Genomic DNA, 21,091 nt, shown 5'->3' on the forward strand with positions numbered 1-21,091 from the left:
CATGGGGTTGGTGTTAATTTATAGCAGTCTTCGACAGTCGGCGGCTTGTTTACATTCTGTGATGGTTCTGTGCATCAGGACGCAAGGTATATGACGTCATTGGAGACAAATATGTTTTTACATGAGGAGTCTAAAAATAGCATAACCTTACCTAACCTGGGATGATGTACTGCTGGGGCTAAGATTGCTTACTTTTCAGAAATATGTTAGTTAAGGATGAATGAAATCTGTCAGGTTAATACAATTTGTGATAAAAATCCGGCCTGCGGCCAGCCTGCTATCTCAAACCATTGTCTCAACCTGACAGATTTTCATTTACCCTTAAGGGGAGATGCATGGCTTTCAATGTTTTTTAGCATGCAAGGAATTATAATGAATGTGTAGCAAGTTAGTCAAATCGTGTAATTTGAAAAAATGTGCAATCAAGTTTAATTATCAAAAATGCTATTTTTTACATTTGTTTATAATGAGCACTGGTCAAATTTGGCACAACTCCGTCTGGTTCTTGCCCACTGGCCACTGCTACAATTGTTATATTCATGCCATGACGCCCATGACAAATGCTATGTATATTATATTTTTCTCCATAACATATTTTTGTATTTAGCTTTTCATATGCATTTCCAGTTTCCATTGTAAACAAAGAAACTGACATGGACTCCAGAAACAAATATAATTTTAGGCTGCTGATTAAAAAAAAACACACAAACCTGCAGTCCTAGTATTATATTAAAATATTCTTGTTTTCATAGAAATGAGAACAGGACCACTCTGTTTGTTTGTCTGAGGTATTGTATAACTTGTTTTTCAAATATTATAGCTATTTTTCATTTCCTTTTCATATTTATTTAGAAAAATGTAGACAACTACTTGCAATCATGGCAAATGAATGCTGCTTGGATTGCTTAATTTATTTGGCGACCAATGACGAGTGGTAGGCAAGATTTTGTGGATTTTCCTTTTGTCAAGTGAAAAGTATGTACGTGCTCTACCAGAGTAGCGTTATCTCATTTTCACGAAAACCGAATATCTCCCTTAAACTAACGTATCTCCTAGGAAAATTCACCTTCAGCAACTTTCATGGTATCATAGTGTGGTAGTGTTGTAGTGCAGAATCATGTGTCGGACCTATGTAAAAATATCATTGTCTCAGGTGACGTCATATACCTAGCGTCCTGCTGCACGAAATGTAAGCAAACTGCCGCAGTGCCGCATTAGCTGTCAAGTTATATTGTTGACGTCTGCGCTATGGATACCGTCATACATAGGGCAGGCGTCACACGAGCGCCCATATGAACGGAAAAGGAATTCTTTACTTGCAAATATTGACAAATATCACTAATACATAGGTACATGTATGTGTCTAGTTACTATTGTTTCGACATTAGCAACTTCTTTTCCTTCTTTTCGTGCTGGTACATCTGCCAGAGCTTTAACAGAAGTTACTTAATCTTTTATCGTTTTTACATAGCTATTTTCACCCCTCGTTTGCAGGTGGTAATATTTGACGCTAACGATGTCGGAAGAGCAAGGCAGCCGAGAAGACGTGATTGTTTCTCACGTCGAGTTAGACGTTAGCGACAGTGGGGCCTCCGCCTCAGAGGATGAGGACCAACCCGGCCCCAGCCACCCATGGCCCCATCTGAACAAGTACTTTGTCTTCAAGCGTGCGGATGAAGCGAAGAACGCTGTCTTTGCCTGCGTGATGTGCCAGCCAAAGATGGTCGAAATCAAGAGCCATATTAGCAGCCTGTCGAATCTGAAGAGGCACGTCAAGAGGGTGCACTTCGCGATGTATACACAGGTAGGATTACTATAGAAATATTATCATTATCATTGTAAAAAAATCGTTTCATGATAGTATTACAAAGAAAACTTTCCTACGTCAGGGTGTTTCCATCGTTCTTACAGGGAGGTGCTGTGCACTGATCCCGGGTGTGCCACACTTACTAGGCTTCCGCATAAACTCTGTAATAAATTTCCGCGACAATGCCGCGAACACTCAGGGAACGTGCCATGCAGATGAACAAAAGGAACGCAAGATCACATCTCGGATCATCATTGATCTCTGTGCAGGCCCTTACCGGACCTGTCCACCCCGAGTCTCTTCGTGAATGATCGATGCCAGATTCATCAGTGCCCAAAATATGCTATAGGCAATCGAAGATCAAGAAAGGCTATTCTATGTCATCGAAATTTACTGACCTCATCTAATGCCAATTCATTAATCTCACCCGCTTATACCCAGTTTGGTCTGTTTTCCGTTTCGTTGTCGATTTGCCCCCCCCCCCAAAAAAAAGAAAAATCAATGAGCACAAAAGTGCTCCCTTGCCCTCCCCAGTCCTTTTGTTACCCATCACCTGGCCGGGGCCTGCTGACTTCCCCAGTGGGCCGAGGGAGGGAGGGGGGAGGGGGGGGGGTGATTGGCCCTAATCCGGTTTCTTTAAAACCCAAAGATGGACCAAAGTGGTAAGCGGCGTTTTGCTCGTCACGACTGGCTTGACGCGATAATTACATTAATCCACATTGCACTCGTATTGAAAGTTTTTTTTTAAAATAACTTTTTACTTGTTAATAGCATAGAATTACTTAGTAATAGCTTCATCTTAGTTACATAATTACTTAATTACATAATAGTTTCATCTTAAGTTTTGCTAAATAAACTGAGCTAGACTTGTTACGGCACTCTTGTATTACTATATACGACTACATGCATAACAATGTATCGAGACGGAGAAGAATGAAAACAAAAGCCAATGACTCATACCGGTATTTGATCAATGTGCTTTCAGGACAACTTTGCCAACGCTATACCTGAAAAATAATGCAATTTTCTCTTGCCTGCAGTTCGAGGAGGCAGCCAAGGCGGGTTCCGGTCGCGGAAAACGCCGCAGAGAGTCGTCAGGCGCGTCCTCAAGTCGCAGTCAGTCAGAATCTCCTGCACCAGCACCGAAGCGAGCGCGCCAAGCCAGCATCGGCGAGGCCTTCGGCTTCACCACCCCATCTGGCTCAAGCGTTCGGCAGAGCGATGTGGACGAGAAAATCGTGGACTTCTTCGTATCAAACATGCTGGCCCTCAACATCGTTGAATCGCCGTCTTTCGTCAGTCTCGTCAAGACGCTTAACCCCAAGAAGACGGTGATGTCCCGCCGTACTCTTGGCAGGAAGATCGTAGACAGCCACAAGGAGCTGGAACAACGAATCATCAAACTCCTGGAGACAGTGCCTTGGGTAGCCACAACGGCGGACTGTTGGTCAGCACATCACAAGTCCTACCTGGGTATGACTGGGCACTGGCTGGATCCGTCTACCCGCACTCGACAGCATGCCGTTCTCGCGTTCTCACGCCTTCGTGGTCATCATACTTTCGACGTTCTTGCCCAGGCCATGGTAGACGTGCACGCGAAATTCAACATCCAGCAGAAAGTGACGAGGACGACCACGGACAACGCGAGCAACTTCGTCAAGGCTTTCGTGGAATATGGTGCTGAGTGTGGTATCGTGCCTGACCCTCCCGTCGTCACCTCTGATGACGGAGAAGACGAAGTCACCAAGGACCAGGAGACCCAGTTGGACGAGAATGACAGTGATGATCTGCAGGTGGTCCCTGTTGCTGAGGTCCTCGCAGAGCCGTCGCCCGACGACGCTGACGAGTATGGCCTGCCCAAGCACATGCGATGTGCCGCGCACACGTTGAACTTGGTGGCTACAGCCGATGCCGGCAAGGCCATCAAGTTGCAGTCCCCCCTCAGATCGGCGTACAGGAGGGCCATGAGCAAGGCTCAGAGCCTGTTTAACTTACAGAGCCGAAGCACCCAGGCGGCCGACGCAATCAAGAAGGAGATCGGACGGATGCTTCTTGTACCGAACGCCACGCGGTGGAACTCCACGTATGATGCAGTCAGAGTCCTGAACGGGCTACTCGACGGGGGAAAGCGCGCGGCCCTCAACAAGGTTATGACACAGTTGAAGCTGCAGTGCTTCAATGACACCGATGTCGCCTTCCTCAAGGAGTACGACCAGGTTATGGAGAGTGTCGCCAAAGCCCTTGATGTGGTGCAAGGCGAGAAGCACGCGTATCTGGGGTGTCTTCTCCCGACCCTGGCGATCACCCTGAGGAGACTGAAGGAGACCAAGATGAAAGATCTCCGTTTCTGCGAACCGCTGGTGGACGCCATGCTTGAAGGTATGGATAGGAGGTTCCGGAATGTTTTCAAGGACCTGGACTGCCAGCTGGCCGCAGCTTTCCACCCCATGTTCCGCTTGACCTGGCTGGAACAGCATGACGCCACCCAGGTATGCAGCGTGAGAAGTGCCATGGAGTCGGCTGTCGAGACGGCCCTCAGGGAGCTGAGAGACGACGCGACCAGTATCAGCAGTACCAGTGAACCAGATGATGAGGAGGGGGACTTCTTTCAGGGGATGACGCACTGCCAGAAACCTGAGACCAGTCACAGTTCAAGCAGGTCAAGGGCCAAGGCTATAATAAAAATGTGGCTCGAAGATATCTTGAAAAAAGAAGATGGCCTCAGTGACCTGGCTTTCCGGAAGGAGCCGGCGTTGCAGCATGTATTCGCAAAGTACAACACGGGCGTCCCTTCAAGCGCCTCAGTAGAGCGCATGTTCTCGATGGGAAAAGACGTGCTACGTGCAAAAAGGGCTACCCTCTCAGATGCGAACCTGGAACGTCTAGTGTTCATGAAGGGCAACCGGCATCTGGCCGGGGACAAGTGATCAAGTGAATAGTGATGCGCATCAGTACCGCCAGACGTTCCAAGGTTTACTGTCCGCCCGCTGTCTTGGTAGATTTGGTGGGCATTCCGCTTTCTCGGTAGGTTTAGTTTGTGTCTGAATCGGTCTCAGAAATGTGTGAAATACACAACATTTTCTTTTGTTGATTTTTCTTTACTGTAACGGAGTAACGGACTAAAGAACTTCCGTTACATTATTTGCAAAGGAACGGAGGAACGAGTAACGGAAGTCACGTTTTGAAGGAGCGGAGGAACGAGTAACGAAGTTACAATTTTGAGGAACGATGCCCACCTATGTGTATCTGTATACAATATGCCAGCTTTAAGATAGAAAAAAAATGTTGGAAGCCAATCAATTCTCAGGATACCAATCCCCTTAACGAAAAGATAAAAGCTGTAAATATCGAAGACAGTTGAAAGACTACTTTATCTGGGACAGGCGCGGATCCGGGGGGGGGCGACGGGGGCGGCCGCCCCCCCCCCCCCCCCGCCATCCGAAAAAGGCGCCCATATCCAGCGGCAGAGAGGGCGCCCCGAGCAGAAGAGCGGCGACACAGCAAAGGTTCAGCAGAAATGGGGCGCCTCCAGCAGAAGTTGGGCTCACCAAGCAGGAGAGTGACGCCCAATTGCCTATTCCCAGCAGATGAGAGTCGCCCCAGCAGCAGATGGGCGCCCCCAGCAGAAGAGGGCGTCTCGTTACAAGAATATAAAATACCTTCTGTTCAAGAGGGGCGCCCCTGGCAGCGGAAGGGCACCCTTAGCAGGAGACGTGTCCCCCTGAAGAGGAGCGACGCCCCAGCAAAAGGAGAGAGGCGCCCCCATTCCGAGAAGAGGGGCGCCCTGACAGCAGCTGGGCGCCCCAGCAAAAAAGGAGCCCCATAATAAGAAAATGGGTGCCACTGGCAGAAGAGGGGCGCCCCAGCAGAAGAGAGGGGTCTCCAGTAGGAGACGGGCGCCCCAAGCAGAAGAGGGGCGCCCCAGCAGAAGAGAGGCGCCACAGCAAAAGTTAATCAGAAATAGGCAGCCTGTTGGGCCCGCCAAACAGGATATGGGCGCCCCATTGACAATATCCGGCAGAAGACAGACGCCCCAGCAGCAGATGGGCGCCCCCGGTAGAAGAGGGGCGCCCCATTACAAAAAGAAAAGGAGTATATTCTACCAAGAGGGGCGCCCCTGACGACAGCGGAAGGGCAACCCCAGCAGAGGGGCGGTGCCCCAGTAAAAGGAGAGGTGTGCCCCGTTCCGAGCAGCAGAGGGTCGCCTCGCCCCAGAAAAAAAAAACAGGAGCCCCATAAGAAGAAAAGGGGTGCCTCTGGCAGAAGAGAGACGTTCCCCGCAGTGGAAGGGCGCCCCCACAAGAGTGGCGTCTCCAGCAAAAGAGAAGTGCCCCCTGCAAGAGATGGGCACCCCACCAAAAGTTGGGCAGAAGTGGGGCGCCTCCAGCAAAATTTTGGGTCGCCAAACAGGAGAGGGCCGCCCTATTCACAGTAGAAAAGACTCCTCAGCAGCAAAGGGGCGCCCTAACAGAAAAGGTGCACTCGTAGTAGAAGTGGGACGCATCAGGAAGAAGAGGGGCACTTCTAGCAGAAGATGGGCGTCCGAGATAAGTGGGCCGCCTACAGCAAATTGGTCGTTCTTAGAAGGAAGAAATGAGGCGACTTAAGCAAAGTGGGTCTCTCCATAATGGATTAGGCGATCCAAGCAGAGGTTGGGCGCCCCCGTGAAGTGAGGCATACCAGCATAAGTGAGACGCTTCTAGAAAAAGGAGGGGGCATCACCGGGAGAAGGAGGACTGCACCAGTAAATGGAGGTCACCTTTTTGCTAATATCTTTTGCTAGGGTAGCGGTGCCCATCTACGACTTTCAACCCGTGCCGTGCTGGTGGTCTGAGTTTTCCGTGTCCTGCTGGGGAGGGGGGGGCACACTCCCTCGTCTAACTCGGCTCCTGGGCCGCGTAGTGACACGCGATAAGCGGCATTCGAAAGATCGTCAAAAAACAGGACGAAAACAAAACGGTCATTTTTTAGGTCAGGTCGAATGTCAGGTCAGCAGAGGTCATCAAAGGTAAAATGTTGCCTGTTTCAACATTTTTCCGTTTTCGAAGCAGCGGCACATAACTCGGAAACCAATAGAGCTATAGCGCCGCAGAAAAGCGCATTCGATAGCCCTTTTTAAAGGTGTTTCTGCAAGCTGCGCTCAGATTTGACCTCAGGTCAACGATTTAGCCTTCAGAGGGCAAAAGACTCTAAAAATAGCCTTTTTACGGACAATGTTTTCCTGCAATAACTTTTGACTCAAGAGAGTCTCGACATTACGTTTGCCAGCATTGCGTTTCTGTCGTCGAGACACGTCGAACAAACTAAAGGTTGACCTTATGAAAGGTAATTTTGAGAATTTGACCTCAGGTCAAGGTCATGACCTGACCGGGAAAGGTCATGCTGCATAGCAGTCGATGCGTATCGTCGAGCTGAACACAGCTGAGGTGTTTTTATCGCTCTAGCTTGAATCTATCAAGTTATTTAAAAAAAAACTGCTGCGGACCTTTCATGACATGGGATGACCTCTGGGACATAATGAATGGTCACACTAGGTGCAATGTTCTTATTCAGTGTGTTAATTTTATATGTATCCCAATGCTTGATTTGTCTAGAATGGCGCTCGTCCAAAAGAGATGCCTTTCAGTTTTCTCCCAAAGACTTAATTATACCTACCTACCTAATGGAGACGTCGCACAACTGACCTGACCTTAGGTCACAGATATCGAAATTCCGAGATATACATTTCATGAATAGTGTTGCTTTCATCAATCGTTGAAAGGTTCAAAGCAATCGTTCAGCCGGTATAGCAATGGTAAGCATTTGAACTTTTTCTTAGGCTAGGTCACTTGGCATAACCTGGTGACCTGACCTTCCATCACCCGCGTCAGACATTTTTACAACATGTGCAAAAAAGATGCATGATAAGGTATGCTGAAAATGGCGGCGCTGCGCGCAGCCGTTTTTCACATATTTGCGAAAAACCTGAGGGGGAGCGCGATAACGCCCCCTAGCACGGCGCGGGCTTTTAGCTCCCGATTTTGACGGTTTGGCGCCCCCTTTGTATGGAGCGCCCCCGGATTGCCAGGTCGCCCCTATTTCGACTTGCCGCCCCCCCTCCCGAAAATTCCTGGATCCGCCCCTGATCTGGGAAAGGTTCACAGGAGAAGCGGATTGAAAGGAATCGTGAAGGCCGGCTGTGTGGCCAGCGTGCAACGTTTCAGGCTACGTACGGCTCGATGTTCCCAGTTGCGATACAGTGACCAAAAGCTGAGCAAACACATTCATTATGTAGGAAGGTATTCGCCAGGAATGCGTTTGAATCACAGACTACAAACGAGCCTTGTATCCGCATGCAAACCTCGCACTTTAAGCTCCTCAACTTTAACAATACATGGCATGGCGCCAAGCCAAGTACAATAGCCTCCATTTCAGCTACAATTTCAAGCTGTTAACCCCTTCCTTTCCCTGTAGGATGCACCTGTAGGATGCAGAAATGCTAAATGATCCCCGCACAGCCCGTCTGAAGCCGACAACCGGTCCAGCGGGGTTCCAGTCGGCGCCGATTGTCTTATGCAGGGTCCGCCCGGTGAAAACAGGCGCCGGCGACTGGCAATAGATAGACGCCGCCGCCGCCAAACTCCAATCCTGTTTTCAGCCTACAGGCGGCGGCGACACGTCAGCTGCCTTAGGATTATGTGGCAGCGCCGGCGCTCCACGCCGCGCTTCCACTCCACGAGACCGCAGTTACGGCGAAACCGGGTGACGGAATGATGTGCACGGGACGGGGCAGGCACGGATGTTTACATCACCGTCACGGAACGCCGATATTCCGGCAGACGACTTCGGTAGCTGCTGCATTCGTCCTTGGTTGTCAGATGATACAGGCATGCAGATTCAATTTGCTGTCCCTTTGAAATAGGCCCTGGGCTCGGCATTGTGAGCTCCCTTCCCACATCCGAGATGCAATGAACGAATGTATCTCATTGCGTCACCTCATCTCTCGTAAGTCTCCCAACGTTCCTATCCTCCTAACTACCTTCTGCAGCCCGCCCATCCGCCTCAAACTCACAGATATTCCCGAACCTTATCCGAATTCCGTCCGCCTCCCGGCCTACGAAGGCCGCAGCTGGACAGTGGAGCGCGGCACAGGGCCCGGCGCTGGCCGGTCGCATCGCCTCAATATGCACCGATCGGCTGGCCGTCGGTCCGCGCCGAGCGCGCTTGGACATGTGCCAGAGTGGAGCCATGACCAAAGCCGCGGCACCGGCGCTCTGGTGCCTCCCGACAGCGCCCGGCGCTCGGCGCCGCGGCCCGCCCCTCGCGCCGCCGACGCGGCCCGGCCGCCGCTCCGCCGCGTGTCTCGCGACGCGTGAGCGCCCGCAGCGTTCGGCGGCGCACACACCGCCGCGCCGGCGTGCTGGAGCTGCGACTCTGCGCTCCGACTGGGCTGGGAGAGGAGGGGAGGGGTGGGGGAGCCGCGGCTGCGGGCCGGCCAGCCGGGATGAGGGATGGAGCTGGGGATGGGGTCGTGCTGCGGCGGGGGCTGAGATGCGAACTGAGGTAGTGGAGCAGGGCTGATGGGTTGGAGCAGCTCAGAGCGGGGCAATGGAGCGCGTCCGGCTCCAGCTAGCGGTCAGCCGATGTCCAAAGATACGGCATGTTGTACTGAACGGCCGGAATAGCACAGTGCAACCAACTGCGAGAAGCGATCACTGTTTGGTGCCGGAATGAATGAGCCTAGTAGCGGGGCAAAATACTGCCCAGAGGCCATTTTTCACCCCAGAGTCACCTACTGACATGGAATGGTAGTGGACATCTAACTTGTATCCAAGACTGATGAGAGTGTCCAGGAAACTTGTCACACAATCCATTAGGGCGCAGATACAGCTTTGAACGTCTGAAATGTCGCCCTTACAACACGACGCCGCTAGGCACCAGAGGTTCACCAATGCAACAGTCAAACTATGCAGAGGCAGAGAAGGGTTGTGGAAGGACAATCAGCTGTCATATGGCACTGACAATGGGAGGCTATGCAGTTTTTCAATAACAGGGTCAAACCATGTCAATTAGCAATGCTACCACCACTTGGCACCTTCTCCACTGCCATGGAGAGGAATGGGTGGGGTCTTATGACTAGCTACACAGTATCCCAGGTAAGTTAGGAGAATCTCAGAATGAGTAATGTGGTGTTAGGTGCTAACCCAATGCAGCAGCTGCTGAATGACTGTCATCCAGTAGGTCAGATCCCATTCAGCTATGCAGACTGGCTCAGAACAGGAATGAATGAAGACTGGCCAGCAGTTTTCATTTTTCAAAAGTTGTATAATAGTGCTACAACCCTATCAAGCAGAATCAAACCTTAGGTTTCCCTAAACAAAAACAAACAAAAATATGCTGCCATTGACCATTGTGACTATAAATCAGGAAACATCAAAAAAGCTGTTGCAACAAAATGTCCTCTTCTTGAATGAGACCATATGAATGAACTAGGAAAACACTCTATGAATGAACTGTCAGACATTACTGAGCTTAATGTAATTACCTTGCATAAGATACCTAAGTGCCAAGAACATTCTGTGGAGATTGTATAAGTTGAAAGAAAAATGCATCATAATTTAGGCAGTACTTAACACAGCAAACTCTTGCTGGAAAGGAAGTTGGTCAACCTAATAGGACACTTATCAATCAGCAGAATTAAATAAGTGCCAAGATGTATGGTCATAGGTTGCATCCTAGTTGCCTACATAGCCTCCTCATACCCATTACCCACACACCCTAATTCTAACTGGTGCAACCTTTGGCCCTGGGTTCCCTTGTCGTGTTCCCATCCTTCCAACTGTCAGGCTTGGTGAGCCCTACTAATTCACAGGTGATAATACTCAGTGTGGTTGCAGCAATTAGCATCAATGTTGAAGAAAAACATTTCATTAAGGCTGAAAAACTATCTTTATAGTTTGAGGCAAAGGCTGGGAGCTGAAGGCTTGATGGTGTCCATTCAATAGATGGTAAATACCCACCCCATGCAATATGAACAGTAGAAGGCTTAAAAAATTATCTTTGTTTTAATGAAAACCTTACCTTTACTTTGGCCTCCATGGGAACATGTTGATCCTCCACAGTTATGTTGGTTAGATTGAGATTGAGATGCAGCACATTGATTTGACACTGAACACTGGTAGGTCACTTTGAAGTTGACTTCTTATATTTAGAATTGTATTTCTTATGCGATATGTCCATCAATTTCTTCCACTTTGGAGTTTGGTTGTAAAGTGTATCAAATGTCACATCACAAATGATATTAATACTGCCAACAACTGACATGTAGCTAGGATGATGGGGTACTCCGGCAAGCCATTCACACTATTATCCAATTGATGCCACCGGCACCATCACCATCAAAATGCGCCCGCAGCGCAGCACTTGCTGATATTTGCTATGGCAAGGGGTAGGTAAATGCCTTATGACTGAAGCAGGCAGCAGGCTAGTGATTTGTCAACAATGAATAATTAAAAACAAGCATCAAAGCATTCAAACTAGTGAATAAATATGAAGTTGCCTAGCAACAACCCCAGGGTAAGGGCGAGGGGCGGATGATGTCAGATGTGGGGGCAATATGGGGCAGCTTTTGAGGCGAATGGTAAGGGTGTATTTGACATGTTCCAGTGGCGAAAACTGGCGCAGGCATCCATTCATTTTGGGCGGGTGCTGAGAACATTGTTTCGGCTTGTGTTTAACTAAATAATTACACTTAGCTGCCCGGCATTACCCGAGCACCAGTCACGTGGTAAACAAAAGAAACCTCCCCCCGCACGCGAATGGACTCCTCCACGTTTTGATGGTCAATGTCGACCGAAACCCACACCTTCTTTGCACCTACCAGTCCGAAGTCGTCCTCCATTTGAAGGCAGGTAGTTCCGTGCCCTTCCGCGAATATGTTATGCACTTAGACCATAGTTATCACGATCAGCACTTAAAATAACACTAAAATCCCACAAACACCAGCACACCTTCCAGTGTATCGCCCGGCTTCTGATGCTATTTTCGATTTCGTTCGCGAGATGGCATTAGCAACGCTGGTAGGTTCAAGGTTCTGAGATAGATCATTGATTCAAAGGTGAAGTGCCGTACGCCACATCAAAGTGTTAATGCTGCGAGTTGGAGACGGCTTACCAAATATTTTTGCATTTTATGATAAGTAGAATTTTTATATATCCATCTGATCATAAACCTCAAAGCCATGCTTCCACTTATCAGCCAAATTCTTTTTCATAACACCAATGTTGACTGAAAGCTGTTTAACTCACCTGTTTAACTCACCTGTTGGGTTTCCTCAGCCTTGCTCTTAGGAGAGGAGTGAGAAGGAGGGAAACCCAAGTCGTTCAGAGACGCGCCAATTCCAAAGAATATAGTTGGACACAAGCTGGGGCCAGTGGGTGGGCCTTGAGTCAGGGAACTGGTGTTGTGCGTCTGCGTGTGAATTGTTGTGGAAACTCGACAACAAGTCGACAAACTCGACTCGTAGTTGGTGCAAGTCGACACAAGTCGACAAAACTCGACTCGTAGTTGGTGCTAATGCTCCACAAAGAAAGAAAGAAAGAGAGAGAAACGGCTGTGAAGTGTAATGCAAATGCTGTCTCACCCGCAAACCAAATGGGTGAATGACATGTGAAGGAAGGCCAGGCATGGTGGGAATGCAGAAATCAGGAGGCAAGTGGTGAATGACCGATTGGAGCTCCATGGCGCATCTGACCCTGTCCTTGCTTGTTAAGAACGGGGCGCATACCATGGAGGGGGGGGGGGGGGATCCAATGGTTTGACATTATACCGATCGTAATCTGTCATATAACGTAGCAACATTAGACTGAGTAATCGTAAAGTTTCGCGCCCAACACCTCTGCGAGTCCTCCTTTGAATTTCTGCAGGGAGGTTTCTTGCACTAGCCACCCCGGGAGGCTATTCCATTCTTTGACGACTCTGTGTGTGAAGTATCTGGACCTCGCGTCAACATGCGCGCGGATGACCTTGATCTTGTGTCTGTGACCACGTGTTCTTCCATTTACTTCCAGACTCCACAAATCCTCCGGCGAGATGTGACAGTGTCCATGAAATATTTTCCAGCACTTCAAAATATCAGCACGAAGAAGGCGACCCTGCACAGAAAAAAGATCAAGTGTTTTGAGCCTGTCACCATAGCACGTATCTTTGAGGCCCAGAGTGTTACGCGTCCATAGTCTCTGGATTTTCTCTAACTTCTTGAGATCTTGAACATATCCACTGTTCCACACAGATGAAGCGTACTCAATAATGGGCCGTATGTGTGTCTTCCAAATGAACATCATGAAGTCAGGTGATCGGCAGCGAGTAGATCTAAGAAAGTTATGGACAACGCCCCCAGCCTTTCTCGCAGCAAGGGCACAGTGCTCGTGGAATTTTAAACTGTCATCCACGGCGACGCCCAGATCAGTGTAGGCCGAAACGTGCGGTATTTCGGTGCCATTCAATGTGTATGAAATGATGGACTGGGCGTGATATCGGCGCCGAAAATGAAGCACAGCGCACTTTCGTAGGTTAAGCGCCAGCCCCCACGATGTGGCTGTGTCGTACAGTAGGTCGATGTCCCTCTGGAGATCTTCCGCTGTAGTCAGAGGGGCTTCTCTGTCCATCTTCATATACACTTTCAAATCATCCGCGAATATCTTGTAGCTACTCGTCAAAGTTGAAGCGATGTTATTTATGTACAATAGGAACAAAATCGGTCCTAGAACGGAGCCCTGTGGTACACCACTCAGCACCTCTGTTGGCTTGCTTGTCGTGTCTTTAACCAGCACTTGCATTTCTCTTCCCACCAAGAAATCATACAGCCAGTCAAGAAGCCTTCCCTGCACACCGATCTGTCTTAGCTTCTCGAGGAGGATGGCATGACAAACCACGTCGAATGCTTTCGAGAAATCGAACATGATGAGGTCGACAGGATGGCCACAGTCAAGCGCGCTAGTGATTTCATCATAAGTGAGAATCAGCTGGTCCTCCGTGGAGCGACCTGGACGGAAACCAAACTGTTCCTCAGAGAGAATCGCATTTTCGCAGAAGTAATCATAAAGTCCACGGAAGATCAATCTCTCAAGACTCTTACAAGCAACTGACGTCAGTGCAACCGGCCTGTAGTTCTGAGGGTCGTGACGGGAACCTTTCTTAAAGATAGGCACAATCAGTGATGACTTCCAGGCTCGAGGAAGCTTCCCCTCTAGAAGGGACCGACGGAAGATAATATACAAGGGACTGGTGAGGGTATTGGCACAAGACCTCAACAGTCTTGGGTGCAGCCCGTCCAGTCCCATGGCTGAGTTTGGATCTAGACCGGTGAGCAGTGTGCGTACGTCAGAGGGGCCGAACTCGATCTCGCTAAGTGCGGCCTCGCAACGCTGATGAGGAGCCGGCTCCTCCGGCACCGCAGCAGTGTGAATGTCAGCAAAAGCACGAAGAAGACAGTCTGCCATTTCCCCCGGATCATCAGAAATGGTGTTTGGGTCCATGCGCAGTGGACCCACGGAGGAGCGGAATTGCTTTTTATGTCTCATGTAAGAGTGAAGAAGTTTCGGATTTGCTTTGGATCTTGCTATCAGTGACCTTTCGTACTCTATCTGGGACCTATGAGCGTAGGATCGTATGTTATTGTTGGTCTCGAGAAATGTTTTCAGTGCCAAGCACGTCTCAGGCGACTTTCTGCCAAGCATGGATCTGATATCCTTGTAAGCTTGCCATGCTTCCCTACGCAGGCGCTTCAAAGACGATGGAGGGTTTGACTTCCAGGGGGGTTTCATTGGTCTAGTGTCGTGCATCCTTCTTGGAACGTGTCGGTCTATGAGTGGGTTCATGATGGACAGCAATTTTGTGAATGCTTCGTGCGAGGAAAGCTGTGAGAATTCTGTTCCCCAGTCAATGCCCTCCAGCTCCGCATTGATCACTCCATAGTGGCCACGATGCCACAGCACTCTGCAGTGGCCCTTCAAGGCTGCCTCTCTGTCTACATCAAAGACATAATCACAGTGGATGCTACAATGATCACAGCCTGGTGGAGGCGCGTGGACTTGAACGGCTCCTAACCTATCCACCTCAGAAGTTAACAACAGATCGAGTATGTTGCCTGATCTTGGAAAGGTGCTCTCAAATATCCATTGTGTGAGACCTATTGTGTTAAATGTGTCAATAAACATTCTCTCGACTGCTGAATGTGTGGTTTCAGAATGTGTTGGGGACCATGTGATGGAAGGCAGGTTGAAATCCCCAAGTATGACAACCTCCTTGTCTGCACAACTGTGGAGAATAAAGTCTGCCAGAATCTGATTCTGAGCGTGAGAGTTAGAAGGGGGCCTGTACACCACATATACATAGATATCACAATCTGCTAGTCTCAGCAAAAGACAGTTGTCTTGGGAGGAATCTACCTGGTCAACCTTGAAAGATTCTCGGACATACATGCACACTCCATGCTTAGGCGTGCTTCCTGAGTCATTACGGAAAAGCAAATAACCAGGGATAGCTATAGTGGCATCCGATACTAGTGGTGTAAGATGGGTTTCAGTTATCAGTAAAAGATCGGTCTGAAATGGATCAATAAGAAAGTCTGGCAGTAGTCCGACCTTACTGCTTAAGCCATTCACATTGCAACATGCCATTTGTACTGTATATGTCCGCGGAGCTTCACCTTTCCAAATCAGTTTCCCTCGCGTTCTGGAAGGGGGAACCTTTGCCCATCAACACGGTTCCCCGGGTCGGCGCCCGGCGCTGCACAAGCTGCATGCGAGGGGTCGGCCGTGGCTGGAACAGGTGATGTCCCCAAGCGAGACATCACCTGCTTAGGAACTGTCTCCTGGTACCGAGGAGCAATGGGCCCCGGACGTGGAGAACGAGGAGGGTATCTGGCCCTCAGCTCCTGTCTCTGGAGGAAGGTAAGATCACGCTTAATGAAAATGTGTGAGTACTGAGAGTCCTTCAGAGTTTTTGCTTTTTCCAGGATCAGCCTCCTCATGCGATTGTCGCGGACATTTCCCCTGAACAGATCTGTGTCGGTCCTGATTCGGCACACCTCAGTCCAGGTTGTGCGCTCCCCAGTGAGAGCATAGATTACCTCCCCAAACTTTGTGGCTGCCTCACCAGCCGATCCAACACGCAAACCTCGTACTACCAAAGATGATACCCTCTTTTTCCTCTCCTCCATCTCTTTGAGTTCTAACCTCATGATCTGTCTGTAGTCAGTATGAGTCTGTGGGACTGGATCTTGATCTTGACCCCCAGCCCCGCCAGAGATTTGCAGGGTCCTTCCCTCTTGTCTCTTTACGACCTCTGCAAAGGTGGCCCTCTGTTGACCCTGTTCCTGTGCCACAGTTTCAAGAGTCTTTTTGGACTCAACTAGTAACTTTGCATGATCCTCAATCATTGACTGGATTGACTGTACTGCGATGGTAAGTCGAGAGAGCATGTCATTATTGGTGTTCTGTGTCAGTGGTGTAGCTGGGAGCTGGATTGCATCTATCCGAGCTGCAACCTGCTTGACCATGTCATTACAAGTACCTTTTACGTCCTGCGCATATGTGTTCTCTTGGAGTTCTACTGCCTGGATTGCCTGCTCGACTTGTTTTGACTGGGCACTGGCTGTTTCGGCATGCCTAACCATTGATGCATGTATCTCCTGGAGAGACTCTTTGATGACAACCTCAAGGTGTTCGACCTTTGTTTCTAGGTGTGCAATCTTACTCGCACTTGCCTGCTCCGAACCCTTCTGCACTCCTCCTTTAACAAACGATTGCTTACATGCAGCGCAGATCCAAGAAAGGATTGTTATTTGTTATTTGAAAGAAAATGAAATAGGACTATTCTATAACTTGATATCAATATATTCACTGGATTTTCTTTACAAAATGTTGTAACATCGATGTTCAGCAATTACTAATGTGGTTTGGTGATGTCGACTTGACGTCGACTTCAAGATATCTATTTCTCAGGTATGCTCCACTTCGCAGATGTAATCATTTGTCCTTGAACTTGGGGAGTTTTTATTGGGACAGAAACTAGCGAGTGTTTTTATCTGCCGTTGGTAGACTCTTCCCATCTCGTCAGCTGATGCATTAGAAAATACAGCCACTTGACACAGACAATGATAAATGACTTATTTACCAAACAAAGTACAAATATGACAGGCGAAGGAGTTCGGAAACAACAGAATCCCGAGCGTCAACACTGGAACGATTATTTTATTGAACGGGACACCCGGACCCGTTCAATAAAATAATCAACTTATATGGCCACAACTTATATGGCCTTGGGGACACCTCCCTCACTTCGCCTCACTTCAAGCGTTGGACGAGTTCTCCATATACCGTGGTTGGACGCGTTGGATTGGACGGCAATCGCCAATCGGACCTTTCCGCATTGCACAATTCGCTAGTCTTTTGCACTTGTCTTTATCATCTGTTTAACTGACCGATCATGATAAACCGATGAAGATATGTGCAGGCTCATCGAGCAAAAATATATCTACATCAACCAGCATGCTGTCCTGCACCACGAGCAACGATTAGTAGTAGTACATACCTAATGGCCTGCCCGGCGCCCGACACGAGTGTTATGGCCTCATTTAGTGTTAACTGTTTACGTCAATGAATGTATTTTATGAATGCACAGAGAAACATATCATATGCATAGATGTGCCTATTTCGGGAGCACTGATCATATAGGGCTCGGACTTTGTGCACAGTGAAGGCTCGGCAGGGGCGGATCCAGAAAATCTCCAAGGGAGGGGCCATTAGAAACCAGGAGGCCCCCCCCATAATCCCACCTGTTGGAGGCCCCATCTTCCCACTTGTTGGCCCCCCCCCCCAAAAAAAAAACTGCGTCTATTGAGCTTATCTAGCTGTTCAGGCAACATCTCAACATCTGTGCAGGCTTGGAGGCCCTCTGTGCAGGTTAGGAGGCCCTGTAAAAGTGGTCATCTCTGTGAGTATAAGAGACCTCCAAGTTATGAAAAGCTGTACCAATCTTCTAACAAAGAAGTCTTCTCAGCTAGTCTTCTAAGAAATAACTAAGTGGGTAGGTTAAAAAAAACTCATCGGATTTCGGCCACTTTATTTTCAGGAGGCCCCCTTTTCAGCTTTTTAACTTTTTAACTTTTTATTTTATTTTTGAAAAAAAATCGGCCAAGGGGGGGGGGGGCCATGGCCCCCATGGCCCCCCCCCCTTGTATCCGCGCCTGAGGCTCGGATTGTTATCTTGCTTAGCCTTTCGATAACAACTACATACAGTCCAAGCCTATCTGTTATCTGTAAGAATCTTGGCCAAGCCCACATACGGCTACACATGCGGTCCAAAGTTCGCACTTCGCAAGCAAACGAACACACACACGGCCACGCACGCACGCAAACACTACATAAACAATAAATAATTTAGTCGGTGAAGTGACACGTTCCGAGCGTTAATTGGAGCCAAATGTTGTTAATTGCTTATGGTTAAAGGAACACTCTTGGACAGGGTTTCGAAGTCGGAGTCGGAGTCGCTCCGAGTCGTGGCAACCAGTTAAAGGGACCCTCCCACCTTCAAAAAAGTTTATGAATTGGCATGAAAGTGATGTTGCTCGGTTCAGAAAGAGCGAAAACGAATATCTACCAAATTTCACCGAAAAATATTCACCGGTTTTCAAGATATTAGACTTTTACTTTTGTTTACTTTTTTTGGGATCTCCGCTGTTTCTAGCGACTTTATTTTAGAAGTGCGGCGTTTGCGGCAGATGCTGCGCGCAAATAGCATATACCACCGCGTGCTACAAAACGTTTTAGTCAAACATTTAAAAATCGTTAGATATTTGCGCTTACGTCACACATTCAGAGGGGTATTCCTAAGCATTAGCCCCTCTGAATCAAAATGCTGCAATTTTGAAATTCAATATTTCCGATTTAAGGCATTTCTCGATGTTGTGAGTGCCGAAACCGGTAATTGTGAGCCAGGGACCCCATTTTGGCTATCTCAACTCAAATCTAATGTTAAGGTGGGAGGGTCCCTTTAAAGGGACCCTCCCACCTTCAAAAAAGTTAATGAATTGGCATGAAAGTGATGTCGCTCGGTTCAGAAAGAGCAAAAATGAATATCTACCAAATTTCATCGAAAAATATTCACCGGTTTTCAAGATATTAGACTTTTACTTTTGTTAACTTTTTGGGATCTCCGCTGTTCCTAGCGACTTTATTTGAAAGTGCGGCATTTGTTGCGCGCAAAGCAGCATATACCACCGCGTGCTGCCAAACGTTTTAGTAAAAGATTTAAAAATCGTTAGATCTCCGCTGACGTCACAAATTCTAAGGGGGCATACCAATGCATTAGCCCCTTAGAATCCGAAAACTGCAAGTTTGAAATTCCATATCTCCGAATTAAAGCATTTTTCGATGTTGTGAAATGTGAATGCCCAAACCGGTATTTTCAGGCCATGGCCACCAATTTGGCTATCTCAACTCAAAACTAATGTTAAGGTGGGAGGGTCCCTTTAAAGTCGGAGTCGGGTCGTCCATGTTGCTTTGACTCCGACTCGGGGAATGTGTGATTAGAATGAGTTGTGACTTGTGGCCTACCCATGAGGTTGGTCATAAGCTGTAGCACACATCTGATATAAATCAATTTAAAAAGGTTGGATGAATGGGGCCTGGCTTTCGATCGGCAGTCTCGGCTCAGCTCAAGCAGGACGCCGTGCTTGGTGCTTTCAACCAAAATGGCGTAGCAATAAAAAAAAAACACCAAATTGCTCCAGCTGAGACATCTCAGATCAAGATGGGCATAAGTTTTCACCTTTAATCAATATTTGGGTTAAATATTGGCAGGACGCAGGTGAAAATAGAACTGCTGGAATGTCAACCTTTTTAAGTTCATTTATCAATCACCTCAGTCCTCACACCACCCGGTGAATTTTCACAGCAATGAATTGCTAAAAGAAGGAATAAAGTGTCAGCAGGCCGCGACAAATCGTACGGCATTCTGCTAGAAAAACGTTGAGAAGGCTTTTCACCGCTTCGCCAACTTCCCCTCTTTACCGGCGTAGGTTAAGATTACGCCCATAGTCTTGGCAGTGCTTTAACTTAGAATCGGAGTCCGAGTCGAAATCGGAGCCGATCAAACACCCTGAGTCAAAGTCGGAGTCGGAGCAGCCCTATCACGACTCCGAAACCATTCTCTAGGATAACCGTATGTTCAATGATTGCAACAGGTTTCAAAATTCTAAGACAAATTGAATTATTTCGAACACTGTTTTTCCTCAGTGACTGAAATGTAGCTATCTAGTTTGTATTTAAATGTGGAACCTCCGTTCCCTCTTTTCCGTCCTCAGGACATTCCGTCCTACAAATCATTCTCCTCCACACCTCAACCCCTGCTCCGGGCTGGACGGGCAACTTTATCCCGATGCGGGATTAGGTACTCGTAAGAGCACGCCCGCAGTCAGGTGCGGTGAGTGCACGCCGCACGGGGGCTGGTCGGCCTGTCCTCTGGACGCCGGACGGGCTCAGGGCCCGGCGACTCACCAGGGTGCTCGCCCAGACCAATGTCGGCGTCGCCCCTAATTCCTATCAATCTTCCAGCCCTGAAATGGTCTCGTCAGACCGAAAGACCCTAACCCAACAAAAAAAAAGTTCATGCTGTTCACTGTTCCTATGTATGAAGGGCCGTACGTACATTATTATTATTATTATTATCATTATGTCAAACATCCACCAACCACAGAACAGTGGGCATTACGGTGGCATAGCACAAACAGACGCACACATGCATACAATTACACACATATTCATATATGAACACTTAATCGACTAACACAATATTCGGCGCAGTGTACGTGCTTTGCTACTGATAAATTGTTAATAAAAATTAATTGTTAAGAATAAATTAATAAATAAATTGTTAAGAAAAACTTATCTATCACGCACCGAAACATGCAGATTTATCTGTATTGACCACTAGTGCAATAAGCATTTTAATTGTCGCGTGACGAGTAAGTGATGTATTAAACGGTTACTTAGGCTAACTGTTGTTAAACCGCGCTCTTATAGTGTGGGGGGCTATTCCCCCTCCCGTCTTTTCGCATCATCTCTAAAACTAATGCGCTGATCGTCGTGAAACTTTCAGTACGCTCTTGTACATCAATTTTACAACTTGTGACCAATTTTTATTTTCCAGAGCCTATGATGGATTAGCGACAAGTGATATCAGAGTGACGTCATGTTCTGCTATTTTCGAAAAAAGGTATTACGGGAAGAGCTGTCACGCCTA

The 21,091-nt window shown here is 48.1% G+C and overlaps 1 protein-coding gene across 2 annotated transcripts in view; it reads right to left on the reverse strand.

Annotated features, from left to right (window-relative positions):
• Positions 1 to 11,826, reverse strand: part of LOC122393835 (steroid hormone receptor ERR1-like) — a 108,330-nt gene extending 96,504 nt beyond the window's left edge. The window contains exon 1 of one of the 2 annotated variants that reach the window (XM_043390245.1): positions 11,667 to 11,826. In XM_043390245.1, coding sequence (XP_043246180.1) covers positions 11,667 to 11,687 — 21 coding nt within the window. In that variant the 5' untranslated portion in view covers positions 11,688 to 11,826. The remainder of the gene's footprint in view (positions 1 to 11,666) is intronic. The other variant, XM_043390246.1, reaches the window with a different exon arrangement.
• Positions 11,827 to 21,091: the final 9,265 nt, after the last annotated feature.

Source organism: Amphibalanus amphitrite, unplaced genomic scaffold (assembly GCF_019059575.1).
Source record: "Amphibalanus amphitrite isolate SeventyFive unplaced genomic scaffold, NRLGWU_Aamphi_draft 000556F_arrow, whole genome shotgun sequence".
NCBI classification, from domain to species: Eukaryota; Metazoa; Arthropoda; class Thecostraca; order Balanomorpha; family Balanidae; genus Amphibalanus; species Amphibalanus amphitrite.